At 44.1% G+C, this 19,907-nt stretch overlaps 1 protein-coding gene across 2 annotated transcripts in view; it reads right to left on the reverse strand.

The window, feature by feature from the left end:
* Positions 1–7,705, reverse strand: part of LOC117508808 (alpha-actinin-4) — a 162,847-nt gene extending 155,142 nt beyond the window's left edge. For both annotated transcript variants that reach the window (XM_034168643.1, XM_034168642.1), the window contains exon 1: positions 7,405–7,705. In XM_034168643.1, the coding sequence (XP_034024534.1) occupies positions 7,405–7,533 (129 nt within the window). In that variant the 5' untranslated portion in view covers positions 7,534–7,705. The remainder of the gene's footprint in view (positions 1–7,404) is intronic.
* Positions 7,706–19,907: the final 12,202 nt, after the last annotated feature.

Genomic DNA, 19,907 nt, shown 5'->3' on the forward strand with positions numbered 1-19,907 from the left:
CAATTACTAAAATAATCAATAGCTGCAGCTCTACTTCTGAGCTCCTTGAATGTGTTCGACGGTGTCATCATCAGCCTTTACCAGCAGACGTTCATAAATCTCATCTCCAGTTAAACATTTTTAATGGTGCCTTTAATTGGTCTTCTGTACCATCAGATGCTTATATTCTTCTAGATTTGCACTTGTCAAACTACAGAAACAAACATTCCCATATGTTCATTGTGAACCCTCTGGACGATGACCTGCTCCATTGCTGAAAAACTCAGACATTATGTGGACTTCGTAGTCCACATAATGGCATGTTAAAAATCCATTTCATGTCCAGTCCAACTGAAAGGGACATGTCTGAAGCACAGCTCCTCCATGTCAGGCCTGCCATGCCATGTGTGAAAGCAGCTTTATATTCTTCATTACTCCTTCATGGATCACCTCACAACCCATTTAGAGAATGAGGAAATTACCACAGATGATGTGAATTTCCCCCTCCCTCAAATTTCTTCTTATCGGTGTCATCAGTCAAACAAAGCATTTAACAGCTTTTCGGCTATGAGCCCCCACATTACAAATAGGCTCCAATCACTTCGCTACAAACAGAAGAAGTAGGACAGCAGTCACAGCCGGAAAATAAGATTTGCAGGCAATAACCAAAACTGACTCTGCACCACAATGCAGCTGACCTATGACACCAGTGTTCCACAGATGCAGCATATGCTCAGGGGACAAATTTGGGCAGAGTCTCCATAGTAGTCTTAATTTCTTCTGCTTTGCTGACAATACCAACACTGATTCAAGTGCTTGTGTTACAACATTCCTCTGATTGCATCAGCAACCACAGTTCCATTTTACAAAAACTACTAGACAAGTCAAGGAAACCAGGGGGACAAGAGCTAATAAGCAAAGTGCGCAACTCATCTGCACATGCGTGGGTCAACAATTCCAGCTACCAAACACACACCGCTACCATTGAATTTCGTATACGGTAGTGTTTGAGGACTGTGAAAGTTGAGGCTTAAAGGGATTGTTTCAAAGGCTTTAAGCCTTAAGCGACGCATACAGTAATGACAGGTGCGCACTGTGCTATTTTCAAATGCTCGAATGGAATTTATAGGCTCGAAAGGTGGCTGAAAACACACAATTGCAAGGCTCTGCCGAGTCCTAGTTTGTGTACCGAAGCAGCACACACAAGGGGAGCCAGCTCTTCTTTCCGTTTCTCTCTACTGCCGTACGCAGTCCTGGCTGTAACAGGCAATCCGTGGAGCTTACAAAAACGCTTTAAATCATCAACTTTCCAGCAGTTGAAATGGTCCAAATCATAGCACTCCTTGCTGCTTTCTGCCGTCTTTGAATGTGGATTGGTAGCCGAAAAATTTAGCATACCCATAACGCACTGCGCGGTCCAAGATGCTCACTTCGCTTATTACTCATGAGGTACGACATGAGATCTAACAATTTGTTGGTGAGATGAAACGCCATCTCTCAAGGCGGGGGGATAGACGACACTCCAGCATCCAAAGTCTTTTGGCTTTTTTGTGGCCATTCGAAGCACTTTATGTTGAAAATCTCCGAGCTTTTCGGGGATGCGCCGTCATCACTGCAATGTCTTTTCAGACTCACGGAAGAATGTCTGTACTGCAGTCTGCTGTCGGAGCAGGTAAGACTGTGTGGCACGATGATTCATACTCAGAAAGCACAACTGAAGTACCATTCATTACAAGATGATTAATCAAAACTTTTCAAAATGCACCTACATTGTTTTGCATTTTGTGACTTTCAGTCAAATAAAAGGCTTTTTTCCAGTCATATTCGTCACTGAAAAAAAGTGTTAAATAAAAATGGTGGTGGATTGCTTCACAACATGAAAAACAGCATGTGTAGCCCAATACTGGAGTTACATGTACTATCTCACAGTGCCGAGAGTTACAATGAATATTTATTGGTGCCACTATGTACGTAAACATGTTTCAACTTGTGGTCGACCCATCAGCAGTGCGAACGAGGAGCACCGCCTTTCACAAGGTGCACGAACTGGCCTATGCTGTTCTGGGAACAGATATTAGGACGATATGAGAAACGCTGAGCTCAGTGTGCAACATGAACAACATGCTGCAGGCACAATGTTCAACATCTGCCAAGGAGGCACTGATACCCTGAAAAAAAAAAAAAAACATTCACACACTAATTATTGCTACACAGAGCATAATCATAATGCTGAAGGTTTAGCTTCAAATGAAGCTAATAGAAGTCATGTTTTCTGACAGATTACATTTCTTTTAACACAAGCAAATACAATCAGGAAGCCTGGTTATGAACTTAGGCACAGTATTTCATGTCAACAGTCATTCCATGAATACTAAGAATTCCTAAGCATCGTCGCCTTCTTCCATCCTTGTATTATTCAACCAAATGAGTGTGACAGAGACAGCAAAAAAAAAAACTGCTCCAGTTGTTGACCTTGAGCTTTCACAGACTACAAGGTCAGCAGAGCCATTCCCACACATTAAATTTGCTGCTCCTGATATTCCTGCAGGAGACATGAGCTCACTTTTTGTGCAATAACTGGCACACAGCGAGTGTGAATACACCACAGGAATTCGCCCTTGGTGCCGCCACCTGCCTTGGGCCAGCACAACCCAAACCTGGCAGGATGACATGTCCCCAGCCTGCAGCATTCCCATCACCCTTCACTCACGTCGGGAATGCTGAAGACTGAACCACAGCCCATGAATTGCGCAACAGGTCTGTTAATGATTGGTCGATATTTTCCTTTTCAAGTTAAGCTGTACCCATGTGACTTGGGTGCAAACACGCACAGCGCATTCAAATGGCCAGGGTGAGGTAACAGCCGAGGGTGCACCTGACAGGTTTGGTCATAATCCACGAACAGACTGCCTCAGGTGAATGAGTGGTCCAATAAGAGTGCACTGTTCAATGCGTGGTATACAGTCACAACACTGCAAAGAATGCCAGTCATCTTGTCAATGGATAAGACAGGGTGCGTAACCCGGTTAGCACTTGGCGCGCACACGCACACACAGACACATGAAATCAATCATTTATACACCGTTATGGAACAGCACTTCAATTTATTCTTCATGATTCAGCCTGATCACTCTCAGGTGCTGGTTTCACAGCATGAAAGTGTTTGGAGCACATTTGGGAACTCGCTCATTATTGCATCAAGTGCAGTAAAGTAAAGCGTGCGTCTTCTTCTCAGATATGATCAACCACAGGACAACAGTGGAGCTGAAATAAGAATGCTTGTCTTCACACGTGATCTGCTGAGGTAGTAAAAGTATGGCTGGCAACATAAATGCCTGGTGCTCTGCTCAGAGGAGCCCAGCCACCGGTGAGTACCAACAACTTGGTGAGCGGAACGTGCACTAATCAATAACAGCACTTCAGTGTAACAGTGATGTTAACGGCACAGTAAAATAGTTTATTATAAATGTCATGCTTGTGTTAGAAAGTGTGATGGGACTTAGGTGGTGTTAAAAGTTCTTTTGTTTTATTTAAGAAAAAAAATTGTACAAATATGATGACCACACTTAGGTCCAGCAGTTATTTAGTAACACTGGGTGTCTGAAATCAATTCGGTCATGCATGACAACAGAGGAGAGTGAACAATGTTAATTAGTGACATTCATCTAATTAGAGCAGAGGTTTACACAATCAAGAGAGGGGAAAAAAAGCAATGCACTAGAATGGAAATTCATAGTGGTGGACTAAAGGTTAGCCCCAGTCACACTGTGACGGATCAACGAAACGTACAAAGAACTGATTCTATGCATTCGTGTTCATTTTTGTCCAACAAAAGTCCTTTTCCCATTCGCAAAATGCGTTCCTTGTCAGCTGATGTCCACCAAGTTCATCAGAAAGTTTTGTGCACGTTCATAACTTTGAGCAGAGCTCAGGCAGAAAACTTTGCCGTTACTTGCACGTTTGTTTGTTGTTTTGTCCTCTGCATGTCTTATTTGTCCTGCGGCTGTCCAGCTGTTCATTATGGCTTTCTGATTGGTCAAAAGTCCAGCAAGCAGAGAAAGGACTGACACAGTAAGCGCAGCTCCATGTATTCAAGATTTAGACAGTGCACTCTTTCTGCGTCTCTCTCTCTCTGTCTATCCGGCTCTCTTTCTCTCTCAGTGAGGAGACGCAACAGAGCCGTTCTGAGTGAGGAAATGTGTCATATTTTCAGTAGGGCTACAGCTATCAATTATTTTAGTAATTGAGCATTCTATCATTTATTCTGGCGATTAACCGAGTAGTCGGATAAAGTACTTTTGCGTTTTTAAATAACATCAATAGTCCAGGGCTCTCCCTAAGCAATGGCACAATGTTGCGGTGCCAAAGTGTTGACATTTTGCTGAAATGATGATGGGATGTGGCTTTCTCTTTTGTTTTCTCCAACTTGTAAAACTGAATCATTTTTAATGTTTTTTTGTTTGTTTTTTATAAAGGTTGGTGGACTGGGTCCCTGCGTGATTTTTTTCATCCCCCCCCTCTCTGCTATTCAGCAGATGCATTTCAGCTGGAGGTTGAACATGCAAAGCCTCACAGTCAGTTTTATTATTATTATTTTATTTAAGTTACTGTGTTTGTGAAGTTTTGTGCGTTGCCCAAAAAAACAAAAAACACAGAAGAAAGACTAGACTTCTGCCTTTTGCCAGTGTAGCCGCAACGGAGTTGTGACTCGCACCGAGCAGAGAAAGCAACCGGCCATCAGGTCAATTCTCGCAGTCGGACATCCGGAAATCCGGAAATTTCATAGCCGGAAGCGAGCCGCCATCTTAGTTTGGGGGAATTACGTGACTTCTGTAACATTGAAAGCAGCACGAAAATGCCCAAAAGTCGGTGTATTCCGGGTTGTACATCAACCAAGAGTTATCCCAAGAGTTGTGTTAATATTTATGAATTGAGGTTATCGTCAGGATCCGTTCACATTTTTCAAGTTTGAAAATTCTGATAAAGCGCCAGCTACAGAAACGAAGCTAGATGACGGTTAAATGATGTCTCTGAAAGTCAACGCAAGTCCAGATTTCTTGTTTTGTTTTGGCTTCAGTGTCCATCGTTAGTGCCATGTGACTGGGGCTTAACTGATACAATTATCACAATTATTATTCTTATATATATAAAAGAATACTCACAAGGACTCCTGATGAAGTATGTGCAGACGTCTTTTTAATCCATCTCTGGCCATTGTTTAGGATCGTCTAACCAGTCATCTGCAATAATTTTATACGGGTATTTTCGGATTCCTGCCAACTCCAGCTTCTTTCTGTATCGATTCCATGCCTGAGGTGGCAAATTCTCTTTGTACTGATACATCACCAAAAAAAAAAAAAAAAACAACAACTTGGAAGTAGAGAAACAACAAACTTTGCGGACATGCTCACGTTTCCCCCAAACAAAGATGGCGCCTAGAAATTATGTTACATGTAACATCACGCTGACCGCGAGAATAGTCACTCCCCACGTTGAGTGGACCATGTGTTTTTAAAAATAAGCAAACACACTGCTTCGCTTTAAATGTGCAGTAAGGCTATTTCAGATGATCAACATGGACCCTCTTTCTCTTTAAAGGCTTTATTTTACTCTGTGTGTCGTCTTGGAAAGCTGTAGCCATCATTGCTAATTTGATAGCTGTTATGCTCTAGTCTGTTTTTTTCTGGGGACGTTGCAGCGCCACACACAGGCCTGGCACACGTAGTACAACGTTAAACGAAGCTTCAAGGCACAGAATTTTCCTCGAACATTTTTTGTAACCGAATTATTCAAGTTACTCAACTAATTGAGTTTTCAGACTGCCAAACTCAGCTTAAATGCAGCAAACCAGGAAAATTCTTCTGCTCAGTGCAGAACAGAAAAAAAAAAAACACTTTTCGCAACTGCTTCGGTGATTGCAGACGAAAACAATACAGTACACCATTTTTCCATGTGAAGTTATGCTGTGTATATATATTGCACAATGGGATCGGCTGTTCCCATACGAAGTGGCTACGGGTACGTACATCAGTATCTTCTATGGGACTGCTAAAGGTATGGAGACGTGCTGCATTGAACACAGCAGCTGCAGCAGGACGCCTCAGCTCAGCAGCTTGAACAGCGCAGATCTGTGTAACTTTAAGTGTGTGCCAGAGTAAGTTTAATACTTTCCTGACATAATTTAATGTAAATTAATTTTACTGGCTCGATATCCAAGTCAAAATGGCATTTTAACACGTTTTTTGCGAGCATTTTTCTGAGTGTGTTCAGTCGCGAATCCCCATTGAAAATGCATTAACATCCGGGTACTTCATCAATATTTTGCCCGGTTAGGAGATGTCATGTCGCTGTCCATGAAGGGAGGTTTTCGTTTAGTGTGCAGCACTGGGAGTGCGGACTCTAGTTCTCATATACAGCTCTATGGGTTCACTGAAGATACGGACAATGTACGGATAAGTTTTGAAGTCTTGCCAGACCTTTAGCCGCGTATGGTACGGGTACGGACAATTTGCGCATTCTGATTGGTCAGAAAGACACCCTCTGTATCTTTAGAACGGTCTCTGTAGATACGGGTCCATACACGTAGCTACTGCTTTTCCCATAAGTGGCCAAATCCCACGATATCACACAGGGTTCAAACGAGACTGCGTTGCCCTATTGAAAAAAAAAAAAACTGGAGAACTGGGTCTGAACCACAACTGGAACACTGCTATCGTACAAGACGTCCAGAAGTGCACTAACGTATGGTCCCAAAGCAAAAGTATTGTTCAAGTTTTAAAATTTGAGCTTGCCCCAGTTCTGTAACACATGCTTCTGGAAGGGACTGGTATCTCAGTGGTCTTTCAGTTATATGGAGCTTCATTTTCCTTAAACACACAAAATACCTTAAGTTGAATGAGAGGGAACAGGATATGGTCCCATTTAAAAAAATAAAAAAAAATCACAAGTGGCTATTTAAAATTTGGGCAATTCTGGAAGTTTTGGAATTCCAATGTAGTCCGGGTGCACTGCCCATATTGCGCAGAAGAGCTCTAATCAAACAGCTGGCCTACAAGAAAATAGTATCGGTGAGAAAATAAACGGCCCCCAGTCCGAAAAATTCCCCAAACCGTAACAATAAGAATGTTTGTGTCATGTTTTTAACAGTGAAAGAAGAAAAAGTGTTCCGAAAGAGAAGCTCTGAGCTGGGCTAGCAGCAGCAGCTAACACCAGCAGCCGCGCGCAGCATTTACAGGCAGAAAGAACAACGTTTAAGCAAATAAGTGAAATGAAAGAGTTTGGAGTTAAGAAGCAGGAGGGCCTGTTGGCTGGCTGGCTGGCTGGTGGAAACGGCGCTAGCTACTGCCGCGGCCCGTGTTCGGTTCCGGTCCCACCTCCGCCCGCCGGCTCGGTTCTGCCAGGCCGAGCCCGACCTCAGCTCCTTACCTTCCTCTGCTGCTTCTCCCAGGCCGGGTCCAAAAGCAGGTCCCGGTCCCAGTCGTTCTCCTGCTCCATGTAGGTCTGCTGCGGCCCGCCGGGAGCACTCGGGTTATTGACGGCGTGATAATCTACCATGTCAGCAAACCGGAGTGCGCCAAACAAACAAACAAAAAAACAACTGAACAGGTAAAAACGGCGGGATGGGGAGGGCTATGTGACTAAAGAAAGTGTTCTTGTCTTGCAGTGGATTTTTGTACGTGCTGTACGCCGCCGCTGCGAGAAAAGCTTCGTTTCTGCTCTGAGTGCTGGGAGGAACCAGCCGCTCCTACAGGCTGCACCCGACCGTCAAGCCGCGCGCAGCGAACAGCACCACTTCCGGTTTCACATTTCAGCATAAGATAAACACGTGCCGTATTTTGTTGGCATTTTACCTTCAAACTCACCAATTTACAAACGGTCATAACTCATAATACACACTGTTTCAGCAAAGTAATATAGACTACAGTGACCAGGTGTCTTAAAACACTGTTTCTTATTGAGGATTGAGGAACTTCCTCCACTCATCCTTCAGCGGTGTGTGTGTGTGTGTGTGTGTGTGTGTGTGTGTGTGTGTGTGTGTGTGTGTGTGTGTGTGTGTGTGTGTGTGTGTGTGTGTGTGTGTGTGTGTGTGGTGAGAGTGCTGAACTCATTGAGAGATTCAGTTGTATCAGCAGGGACCTTATCTTTCTGCCAGCGCCAACTATGATGATAAGAAACCTCTGGAAAAAGTTTATAATCCTAAAGTCGCTGGACAGATGCATTTGACCATGTCTTTGCAGGAGTGTGAAAGTCCAAGTTTTCAAGCTTTTGGAGTCATCTTCATCAACCTATGACACCTATGGAATGAGTTTGTGTCAAAGAAGCAGTTACTTGCTGTAGGTAGAAAACTGGTGATTTTATTCATTATCTATCTGTTGATTTGGGGGCCTGCCCTTCCTTGGCTGAGGTATGGGCTCTTCTGAGTGCTCCCGTAGCTCTTTGCAACCGTTAGCGTCATAATGCAAGATGGTTAACGATTTAGTAAAATGACCCGATGCCCAACAAATAATCCGATTTTATTTTGAAGGCAGCTCTGATATGGATCTGTGTAACTTTGTGGACTTGACACACCTGCTTGCATTCTCCTGTAGGCGCAAACAGCTGCTCCACTGTCCGATACTGGATGTAGGAGGAGGATATTATGATCGGTGTGTAAAATGCATACATAAACAAAACAAATAAACACAGTAGGTGTGTTTTTATTATAGCACCTTGATGGCCTGTTGTTACCTGTTTAGGCTCAGTGGGGGGGAAAGCCTGTCAGGTTGTTGCTACATGTTGCTACATTTATCGAAAAATAATTATTATTGCATCCGTCAAAGATCAAAAGTACTATGGGTTGCCGCGGACTTTACCCCAGCGCCCTCTGGTGGCCGATTAAAACATCGCCAAACTCAATACAAATACATGTAATTTAGTCACTTTTCAAAGGGGTCAGACTCGTCAGAAAGGTCAATTTAATATACAGTGGTTCATGCCAGTTTGATGTATAAATCTTGGTGAGAGCTGAAAAGTAACTGACAGAAGCAAGTTAGAGACAATAAAAAAAACAGCTGATTTCAGGAGACAAGCAATATAGCCCGAGTGGGTTTTCATCGGGCGGCCAGTCGCGGGAGAACAAATTCTCACCCTTCAGATTCGTCACTTTGTCAGAAGTGAGGTGTGCTCGCGCCATCACATATGGATCATGATGACTTTATTTTGTGGCACAGCGCTTTAGAGGTGGGCAATACTGGGAATTTTGGTATTGATCCGATACCAAGTAAATACAGGCCTGTTATCACCGATACCGATATGTTTTCATGTTTAAGCTTCATAAATCCAAAGGATCCAAAAGACCTAGGATGGAATTTCGCTAAACATTGTACATGACAACAAAATACTTTATTATCACAATCAACATTTTTGTTTAAAAAAATATAACTCAACACAACTTAAAACAAAATCTCCTGAGGTAGAGGGCTGACAAACCACAATTCAAGGGTGCACTACTCCGTGTTGTGTGACACAGCGCAGCGCTGCTCTTACAGACAGAGAGTAGACTTTGCAGCAGTCATTGCGTACAGGAGAGAAAAAAAGCTTGAGTATCAATCTTTTTACACAAGGATCATTCAGTATCAATACCAGCGTTGGTATCAATATTTTTGATATTAAGATTGATCCGCCCACCTCTACAGAGCTCGAGTTGAGCAAATTTTGGTGGCAATTTGAATCTGCCACACAATTTTACCTTAAATTTACTTCCTTAAATTATTGCTTTATATTATGCTATCTGATTACTTAATAATAATAATCATCATCATCATAATCATAATCATAATCTCCACACCTTTTAGGGATTCTTCTTGTTCACAAACATTGATATCACATCCAAGCATGTGCATTGACGTGGTTGGCAAGAATGCGTGTCAGTAAGATACCAGGAAAGAGAGAAAGCACAGTGTCTGCACGTTCAGGAAGCCATTCGGCGGTACCAGTTCTTTGTAAGTGGCCATGTTAAAGTGCTGTGGGACCATCCTGTTGGAGATGTCGGCCCGTTCTGTTTCCAGAAGGGGAAAGTTCTTCCTTCAATATGATGCTTGTGTTTATTGTGCTCACTGGTAAGTATCATTTCACTTCTGAAAGCCAGATTAAACTTGAGTGAAAATATTTTAAATGCTGCCAAACCACTTTACAGTAACTTACTCACAACCACAAGTGATCAGAAGCTAAGTGATGAATTAATAAATTACTATTATGATGAGAACTGGGGAATTGATCAGTCTTAGGATTTTAAATTGATCTGACAGTGAAAGTTTAATTTGCCTTTGCTTTCTTTCCATTCTTACATTTCAGAAACAGATAAACCAAAATACGTGTTCTCAGGATTTACAACCCAATTCCAGTGAAGTTGGGACGTTGTGTAAAATGTAAATAAAAACAGAATACAATGATTTGCAAATCTTCTTCAACCTATTTTCAATTGAATACACCACAAAGACAAGATATTTAATGTTCAGACTGATAAACTTTATTGTTTTTGTGCAAATATTTGCTCACTTTGAAATGGATGCCTGCAACACGTTTCAAAAAGTTGGGACAGCGGCAACAAAAGACTGTGAAAGTTGATGAATGCTCAAAGAACACCTGTTTGGAACATTCCACAGGTGAACACGTTAATTGGAAACAGGTGAGTGACATGATTGGATATAAAAGGAGCGTCCCCAAAAGGCTCAGCTGTTCACAAGCAAAGGATCACCACTTTGTGAACAACTGCCTGAAAAAATAGTCCAGCAGTTTAAGAACAATGTTTCTCAATGTTCAATTGCAAGGAATTTAGGGATTCCATCATCTACAGTCCATAATACATGGTGTGTCCATAAAGTAACGGTCCTTTTTATTTTTTAAAAAAACTATATGGATTTCATTCATATGGTTTTACGTCAGACATGCTTGAACCCTCGTGCGCATGTGTGAGTTTTTCCACGCCTGTCGGTGACGTCATTCGCCTGTGAGCACGCCTTGTGGAAGGAGTGGTCCCGCCCCCTCGTCGGATTTTCATTGTCTGGAAATGGCGGAATGAAAAGGACTTTTTTTCCATCAGAATTTTTTCAGAAGCTGTTAGAGACTGGCACCTGGAAACCATTCGAAAAATTTATCTGGCTTTTGGTGAAAATTTTACGGGCTTCACAGAGAATAAGGACTTTAACTACAGCTTTAAGGACCCCTTTAAGGACGGTCGGTGCGCCGCGCTCCGAGCTGCGACGTCACGGCACAATCCACTGGATCATTTCTAAGCTGATGGCTCTGTGGATACGAGACCGTCGTGTGCTCTTTCTCTGGTTATCACAAGAGCTGGACATCAGCCATTTTCCGGCAGATTTCACTTTTAACAAGAGATTTTGTCGTACCTATCTCGGCTTTCAGTGCTTACCAGTCGAGTGAGTATAAGAGAACTTGTGGAGAGCTGGGCATGTCCCAACTTGTCCTCTAACACTACGAAATGGAGGTGTTCCTTTGTCTCGCTTCATCAGCGAATCGGTCGTGACGCGCAAAGCTTCCGCGCGGCTTTCCATCACAAAATCTCTTGTTAAAAGTGAAATCTGAGCTGAGCCTGAGCTCATTTGAAATGGACAGACACAAAGTGGAAAAGTTTGCTGTGGTCTGATGAGTCCACATTTCAAATTGTTTTTGGAAATCATGGACGTCGTGTACTCTGGACAAAAGAGGAAAAAGACCATCCAGATTGTTACCAGCACAAAGTTCAAAAGCCAGCATCTCCCATACCATCACAGATGGCACCATCAATGCATTGCGTCATTCAAATGAACATCCATCTTAGATTTTAAATCATACAATGAACAGTGTAAACACACATTTTGATTGGCCCCTGTGACTTCTGGGTCAGAGTTTAGATGCACAAATGACAACATGACCAGCAAAAAGGTTTTTCATGTCAAAACATTTTTATTTTTAACTCACTGTGTAAAACATAGATTGTGTTTGGCAGTGTGTCTGTGTGTGTGTGTGTGTATACATGTACTTTTGCAATGCAAAGGACATCAACACATGATACATCATAAGAACATCTCAGTCATTCATCATTCTGATAAACAATTACGTCCCATTTGGTGCAGTAATCTCAGTGATTGAGATTACTGGTGTGGTCAGAACAAACTGAACCTGAACCCACTCAAGACTGTGGAGATGATAGTGGAGTTCAGGTGGAACCTCCCCCCCATGATCCTCAACAGCACTGTGTCGACTGTGGACACTTTCGAGTTGCTGGGATCCACCATCTCCCAGGATCTGATGTCCCTCCCACATAGACTCCATCAGGAAAAAGGCACAGCAGAGGATGAACTTCCTCAGACAGCTCAGCAAGTTCAACCTGCCCCAGGAACTGTTCATCATCTTCTACACATCCATCATCCAGTCTGTCCTGTACATCTCCATCTCTGTTTGGTTTATTTGCACATTTTTACTGTGAATTATTCAGTGTTTAGTGTATATTTATACATGCTCATACAGAGAGAGTACAGTTCAAACCGGAGTCAAATTCCTTGGATTTTTGTAGAGACTTGGTGAATAAAGGCTGTTCTGATTCTGATTCTGGTATCTGAATTCAAACACCTCTTGAAAAGAAACAGGAAACATGAAGTGACATTGGTAAAGTACCATCACCTGACCTACCTGACCTACCTGACAGTGCAGTACTTCAAAAAACTAAAAGACATTTGTCCAAGTAATGCATTCTTTTCACTAGGGTGATGGTCTAGTGGTTAAAACGTTGGGCTTGAGACCAGAGGATCCTCGGTTCAAATCCCAGCCTGACCGGAAAATCACTAAGGGCCCTTAGGCAAAGTCCTTAATCCCCTAGTTGCTCCTGGTGTGTAGTGAGTACCTTGTATGGCAGCACCCTGACATCGGGGTGAATGTGAGGCATTATTGTAAAGCGCTTTGAGTGTCTGATGCAGATGCTATATAAAAGCAGCCCATTTACCATTTTACTTGTGACAAAACTGGATCCAGAGGAGACAGGCAGAAACAGCCTCTAGACTCAGAGGAGACAGGCAGAAACAGCCTCTAGACTCAGAGGAGACAGGCAGAAACAGCCTCTAGACTCAGAGGAGACAGACAGAAACAGCCTCTAGACTCAGAGGAGACAGAAACAGCCTCTTGCCTCATAGGAGACAGAAACAGTCTCTAGACTCAGATGAGACAGAAACAGTCTCTAGACTCAGAGGAGACAGACACAGCCTCTAGACTCAGAGGAGACAGACAGAAACAGCCTCTAGACTCAGAGGAGACAGACACAGCCTCTGGACTTACAGGAGACAGACACAGCCTCTAGACATACAGGAGACAGACACAGCCTCTAGACTCAGAGGAGACAGACAGAAACAGCCTCTTGCCTCATAGGAGACAGAAACAGTCTCTAGACTAAGATGAGACAGAAACAGTCTCTAGACTCAGAGGAGACAGACACAGCCTCTAGACTCAGAGGAGACAGACAGAAACAGCCTCTTGCCTCATAGGAGACAGAAACAGTCTCTAGACTCAGATGAGACAGAAACAGTCTCTAGACTCAGAGGAGACAGACACAGCCTCTAGACTCAGAGGAGACAGACAGAAACAGTCTCTAGACTCAGATGAGACAGAAACAGTCTCTAGACTCAGAGGAGACAGACACAGCCTCTAGACTCAGAGGAGACAGACAGAAACAGTCTCTAGACTCAGATGAGACAGAAACAGCCTCTTGCCTCATAGGAGACAGAAACAGTCTCTAGACTCAGATGAGACAGAAACAGTCTCTAGACTCAGAGGAGACAGACAGAAACAGCCTCTTGCCTCATAGGAGACAGAAACAGTCTCTAGACTCAGATGAGACAGAAACAGTCTCTAGACTCAGAGGAGACAGACACAGCCTCTAGACTCAGAGGAGACAGACATAAACAGTCTCTAGACTCAGATGAGACAGAAACAGTCTCTAGACTCAGAGGAGACAGACACAGCCTCTAGACTCAGAGGAGACAGACACAGCCTCTGGACTTACAGGAGACAGACACAGCCTCTAGACTCAGAGGAGACAGACAGAAACAGCCTCTAGACTCAGAGGAGACAGAAACAGCCTCTTGCCTCATAGGAGACAGAAACAGCCTCTAGACTCAGAGGAGACAGAAACAGTCTCTAGACTCAGAGGAGACAGACACAGCCTCTGGACTTACAGGAGACAGACACAGCCTCTGGACTTACAGGAGACAGACACAGCCTCTAGACTCAGAGGAGACAGACAGAAACAGCCTCTTGCCTCATAGGAGACAGAAACAGTCTCTAGACTCAGATGAGACAGAAACAGTCTCTAGACTCAGAGGAGACAGACACAGCCTCTGGACTTACAGGAGACAGACACAGCCTCTAGACTCAGAGGAGACAGACAGAAACAGCCTCTAGACTCAGAGGAGACAGAAACAGCCTCTTGCCTCATAGGAGACAGAAACAGCCTCTAGACTCAGAGGAGACAGAAACAGTCTCTAGACTCAGAGGAGACAGACACAGCCTCTGGACTTACAGGAGACAGACACAGCCTCTGGACTTACAGGAGACAGACACAGCCTCTAGACTCATAGGAGACAGAAACAGTCTCTAGACTCAGATGAGACAGAAACAGTCTCTAGACTCAGAGGAGACAGACACAGCCTCTGGACTTACAGGAGACAGACACAGCCTCTAGACTCAGAGGAGACAGACAGAAACAGCCTCTAGACTCAGAGGAGACAGAAACAGCCTATTGCCTCATAGGAGACAGAAACAGTCTCTAGACTCAGATGAGACAGAAACAGCCTCTAGACTCAGAGGAGACAGAAACAGTCTCTAGACTCAGAGGAGACAGACACAGCCTCTGGACTTACAGGAGACAGACACAGCCTCTAGACTTACAGGAGACAGACACAGCCTCTAGACTCAGAGGAGACAGACAGAAACAGCCTCTTGCCTCATAGGAGACAGAAACAGTCTCTAGACTCAGATGAGACAGACACAGCCTCTGGACTTACAGGAGACAGACACAGCCTCTAGACTTACAGGAGACAGACACAGCCTCTAGACTCAGAGGAGACAGACAGAAACAGCCTCTTGCCTCATAGGAGACAGAAACAGTCTCTAGACTCAGATGAGACAGAAACAGTCTCTAGACTCAGAGGAGACAGACACAACCTCTGGACTTACAGGAGACAGACACAGCCTCTAGACTTACAGGAGACAGACACAGCCTCTAGACTCAGAGGAGACAGACACAGCCTCTAGACTTACAGGAGACAGACACAGCCTCTAGACTCAGAGGAGACAGACACAGTCTCTCGACTCAGATGAGACAGAAACAGCCTCTTGCCTCATAGGAGACAGAAACAGTCTCTAGACTCAGATGAGACAGAAACAGTCTCTAGACTCAGAGGAGACAGACACAGCCTTTGGACTTACAGGAGACAGACACAGCCTCTAGACTCAGAGGAGACAGACACAGTCTCTCGACTCAGATGAGACAGACACAGCCTCTAGACTCAGAGGAGACAGACACAGTCTCTAGACTCAGAGGTGACAGACAGCCTCAGGACTCAGAGGTGACAGACACAGCCTCTGGACTCAGATGAGACAGACACAGCCTCTGGAATCAGATGAGACAGACACAGCCTCAGGACTCAGAGGTCACAGCCTTTCGACTTTAAGGAGACAGACACAGTCTCTTGCCTCAGATGAGACAGAAACAGTCTCTAGACTCAGATGAGACAGACACAGCCTCTGGACTCAGAGGAGACAGACACAGTCTCTCGACTCAGATGAGACAGACACAGCCTCTAGACTCAGGGGAGAGAGACACAGCCTCAGGACTCAGAGGACACAGCCTCTAGACTCAAAGGAAACAGACACAGCCTCTAGACTCAGGAGACAGACAGCCTCTAGATTCAGAGGAGACAGACAGACACAGTTTCTAGACTCAGAGAAGACAGACAGCCTCTTGCCTCAGAGGAGACAGAAACTGTCTCTGGACTGAGAGGAGACAGACACAGCCTCTGGACTCATAGGAGACAGACACGGCCTCTGGACTCACAGGAGACAGACACAGCCTCTAGACTCAGAGGAGACAGACAGCCTCTTGCTTCAGAGGAGACAGAAACAGTCTCTGGACTCAGAGGAGACAGACAGCCTCTGGACTCATAGGAGACAGACACGGCTTCTTGACTCAGAGGCGACGGACAGCCTCTTGCTTCAGAGGAGACAGAAACAGTCTCTGGACTCAGAGGAGACAGACAGATCCAGCCTCTAGACTCAGAGGAGACAGACAGCCTCTGGACTCAGAGGAGACAGTCAGCCTCTTGCTTCACAGGAGAGAGATCCAGCCTCTAGACTCAGAGGAGACAGACAGATCCAGTCTCTGGACTCAGAGGAGACAGATCCAGCCTCTAGACTCAGAGGAGACAGATCCAGCCTCTGGACTCAGAGGAGACAGACAGATCCAGCCTCTTGACTCAGAGGAGACAGCCAGCAGGCCATTCCTCAATTTCAGCGTCATCCAGTGTAGTCGTGGGTATTAAGCTTGCAAAGCATGTCCCTCTCTGCTCTTCACGGTGACATCTGTGGAAACAGTCCACAGTCTCACCTGGATGAATTTCCCTTCTTGCCACATAAACTGCACTGACAACAACAGTCAGTCTAGTTTGTTGGCAATGTGGACACCCAGGTATTTGTAATAGTCCACAATGTCCACCTCAGTTCCATTAATGGTAAGTGGGTTTGGATGGGTCTTTCATCTTCTGAAGTCCACCACCAGCTCCTCTGTCATTGATGCGTTGAGCTGCAGGTTGTTGCGTCCACACCACACTACAAACCTGTCCACCACACTCCTGTTCTCAGCCTCCTGGTCACTGCCAATGCAGCCCACAATGGCAGAGTCATCTGAGAACTTCTGCAGGTTGCAGGACCGTGACCTGAACCTGAAGTCTAAGGTGTAGAGTGTGAACAGGAAGGGATACAGCACCATCCCCTGTGGTGCTCTGATGTTATGTTATGTCTGATGTTGGTGTCCGATGTTATGTCTCGAAGCCTCACATACTGTGGGTGACCCATGAGGATGTTGGTAATCCAGACCACCAGTGGAGCCTCTACCTTCATGTCCCGTAGCTGATTGCTGAGCACGTCAGGCCAGATGGTCCTGAATGCACTGGAGAAGTTGAAGAACATGACTCTCTCAGTGCTGCCTGCCTCCTCCACGTGAGAATAAGCTCTGCACAGCATGAAGATGATAGCATCCTCCACTCTCCTGTTGGGCTGGTACGCAAACTACATGTGGTTTCTTGGTTTTTTGTTTTTAATAAATTTGCAAAAACTCCAAAACTTTTTGATGTTGGTACTATGTGGTGTTGTGAGTAGAATTTTAAGAAAAAATTAACAGCTGGAGAGAAGGCACTCGGCGCCACAATCTGGCGAAGGAGTAAGGCAAAATGAAATACACCCAGGTGATGAGGTGCAGATTGGGAGCAGGTGTGCATGGAACCAGAAAGAGGGTGTGACCAGAGAGAGGGAAACACCAACCACAGCAGAGACAGACAAGAGAGAAAGGGACAGACAGACCCAAACAGGAAAAACCCCAGCAAGAGAACAAACAAAACAGAAACCAAACTCAAATCCTGACATAGGCTGCTACTAACCTATAAAATTATTCACGGACTGGCACCTCCCTACTTAGCTGACCTAATTAAACCATACGTAAAGGCCTGGGCTCTGCATTCTCAGGGTGCAGGACTACTTTGTGTCCCTAGGGTGAATAAAAAGTCTGCAGGTCATAGAGCTTTCGCTTATCATGCCCCTGTTCTATAGAATGATCTCCCTGCATCAATAAAACAGTCAGATTCTGTAGAGACTTTCAAGTCCAGACTTAAGACACACTTATTTTCCCTTTCGTATGGCTAGCATACTGGCATAGTTTGTTACTATGCTTTTTACTGTTTTAAATTCATTTTATTAGTAAACAAAGCGTGCCGCGCCCTCAACTTTATCTAAATTCTGGGTCTTTTAGTGAAACTTAGGGCTAGTGGTCGGCGATCACCTTAGTATTTCTGCTATTTTTCTTGTTGCTTAATGCTGATAAATTATACTGTATTTGTTGTCTTTCCGATGCCTGATTCTTTTTTTTTTCCTCTCTCTGTCTGAGGTGCGGCTTCATCCAGAGATGGGTGTGGATGTCTATTTCTGCAACCTTCCCGTCCTGTGCACCGGCAAAATTTCCTGTATAATCGTACTGTCAATTGTGTCGGTAGCATGGCCCAAGCAGAGGGTCGCCCCTTTGAGTCTGGTCTGTTTGAGGTTTCTTCCTCAAATCATCAGATGGAGTTTTTCCTTACCACTGTCGTCTGTGTGCTTGCTCTAGGGGTTGGTAAGGTTAGACCTTACTTGTGTGAAGCACCTTGAGGCAACTTTGTTGTGATTTGGTGCTACACAAATGAAAATAAATTGAAAATTCAGTCCAATAAGAAATGAATAACTTTTATTACATTGTTTTAACTGGTTTTCTTTACTTTTTCAAAGTCAGCAGGAAAAGAAACTGTCACGTTTTGGCCTAGATCCGGAGTTTTGATTCCTTTTTTATCTCTTTCTTTCACTCACCGTCTTTGATTTATTAGTAGTTTTATTTTTGTCCTGTGTTTATTTTCTGTTTTGCTTTGCAACTTTGTTTCTTTGTTACTTTATATTCTTTAGCCATAGTTTAGTTGCATTCTTGTTTTGTTCAGCCAGTTTGTGTTTTAACTGTTTATCATTAGTTTATCACGTGTTTATTTTGTTCTTTTAATTTCTGATATTATCTGTTGTGCTTTAGTATCAGGTTTTGTTAATCACTTAGTCTCTGTTTACTTACTAACAGTTTGTTTAGCCACTTTGTTTTCTTAGTCAGTTCCAGTTTAGTTTTGTTTTAATGTTTATTTTCTTTTGTTCTCTTATCAGTTCATACATAGTTTTGCTTCTGTGCTTATTATCTGATGGTTCACCTTTCAGTTCTCATGTTCATGCTCAGTTCAGGTCTTGTTCATATTAGTTTTGTATTCTGCCCTCGGTTTCTGATTAATCTTTGTTCTCTGTTTGTTTTCACTCCACGCCCCTGCACCTGCCACTGTGTCTTCGTCTCTCACTCTGATTCTTTCTGCTTAGTGTTTCTATTCATTCATACTCTTTGATCCTGCTCACGTGTCTTTGTCTTTTTCATTACTCCACTTTATGTATTCCTTCCTCACTATCTTGCATCATGCACAGTCTTTGTCTTCAGGCCATGCCCCCTTTCTAGACTGTTCACCTGCACGTGCACCTTGTTAACACCTGCCTATTTATACTCCTCCCAGACACCACTCCTTCGCCAGTTTGTTGTCTCTGTACACATTCCAGCTCTTGTATCAGTCCTGTTGTTTTTTTTGCCTAGCCGTGTTTCCGAATCCCGCTCTGTTTTTTGACTGCTCCTTTTGCCTCAACCCTGATATCTGTGTTTGCTTGTGCCTTTGGACCCTGTTTGATCGTGACTGTGGTTTTGCCTAGCCCTGTCTGTACCGTCGCTCCGCTGACTGATAACCTGTGTACTGTACCTGAGCCTGGAATGAAGATTATGACTTCTTTTACACCTGGTCTGGGAGTCTGCATTGAGGGTCCACCCTCTTCGGGTGGCAGGCATCCTCACAGCCTGACAGAAACACTGCTTTGGTCTAATGTTACCACTTTTCCTCAGCACCAGTGCTACATATGACTCCTCAACCAGGAGGAAGGAGGAGAAGGCAGAATCGAGGACTATTTGGACGAGAGAGCTGAGGAGACTGTGATGATGGAGAAGATAGAAGAAATTTCTGCAGAAACAGATGTCTCTGTTTGCAGTGATGTCACCCCGTCAATGAATGATGAAGGTCTGTAAACCAAAC

Source organism: Thalassophryne amazonica, chromosome 4 (assembly GCF_902500255.1).
Source record: "Thalassophryne amazonica chromosome 4, fThaAma1.1, whole genome shotgun sequence".
Classification (NCBI taxonomy): Eukaryota; Metazoa; Chordata; class Actinopteri; order Batrachoidiformes; family Batrachoididae; genus Thalassophryne; species Thalassophryne amazonica.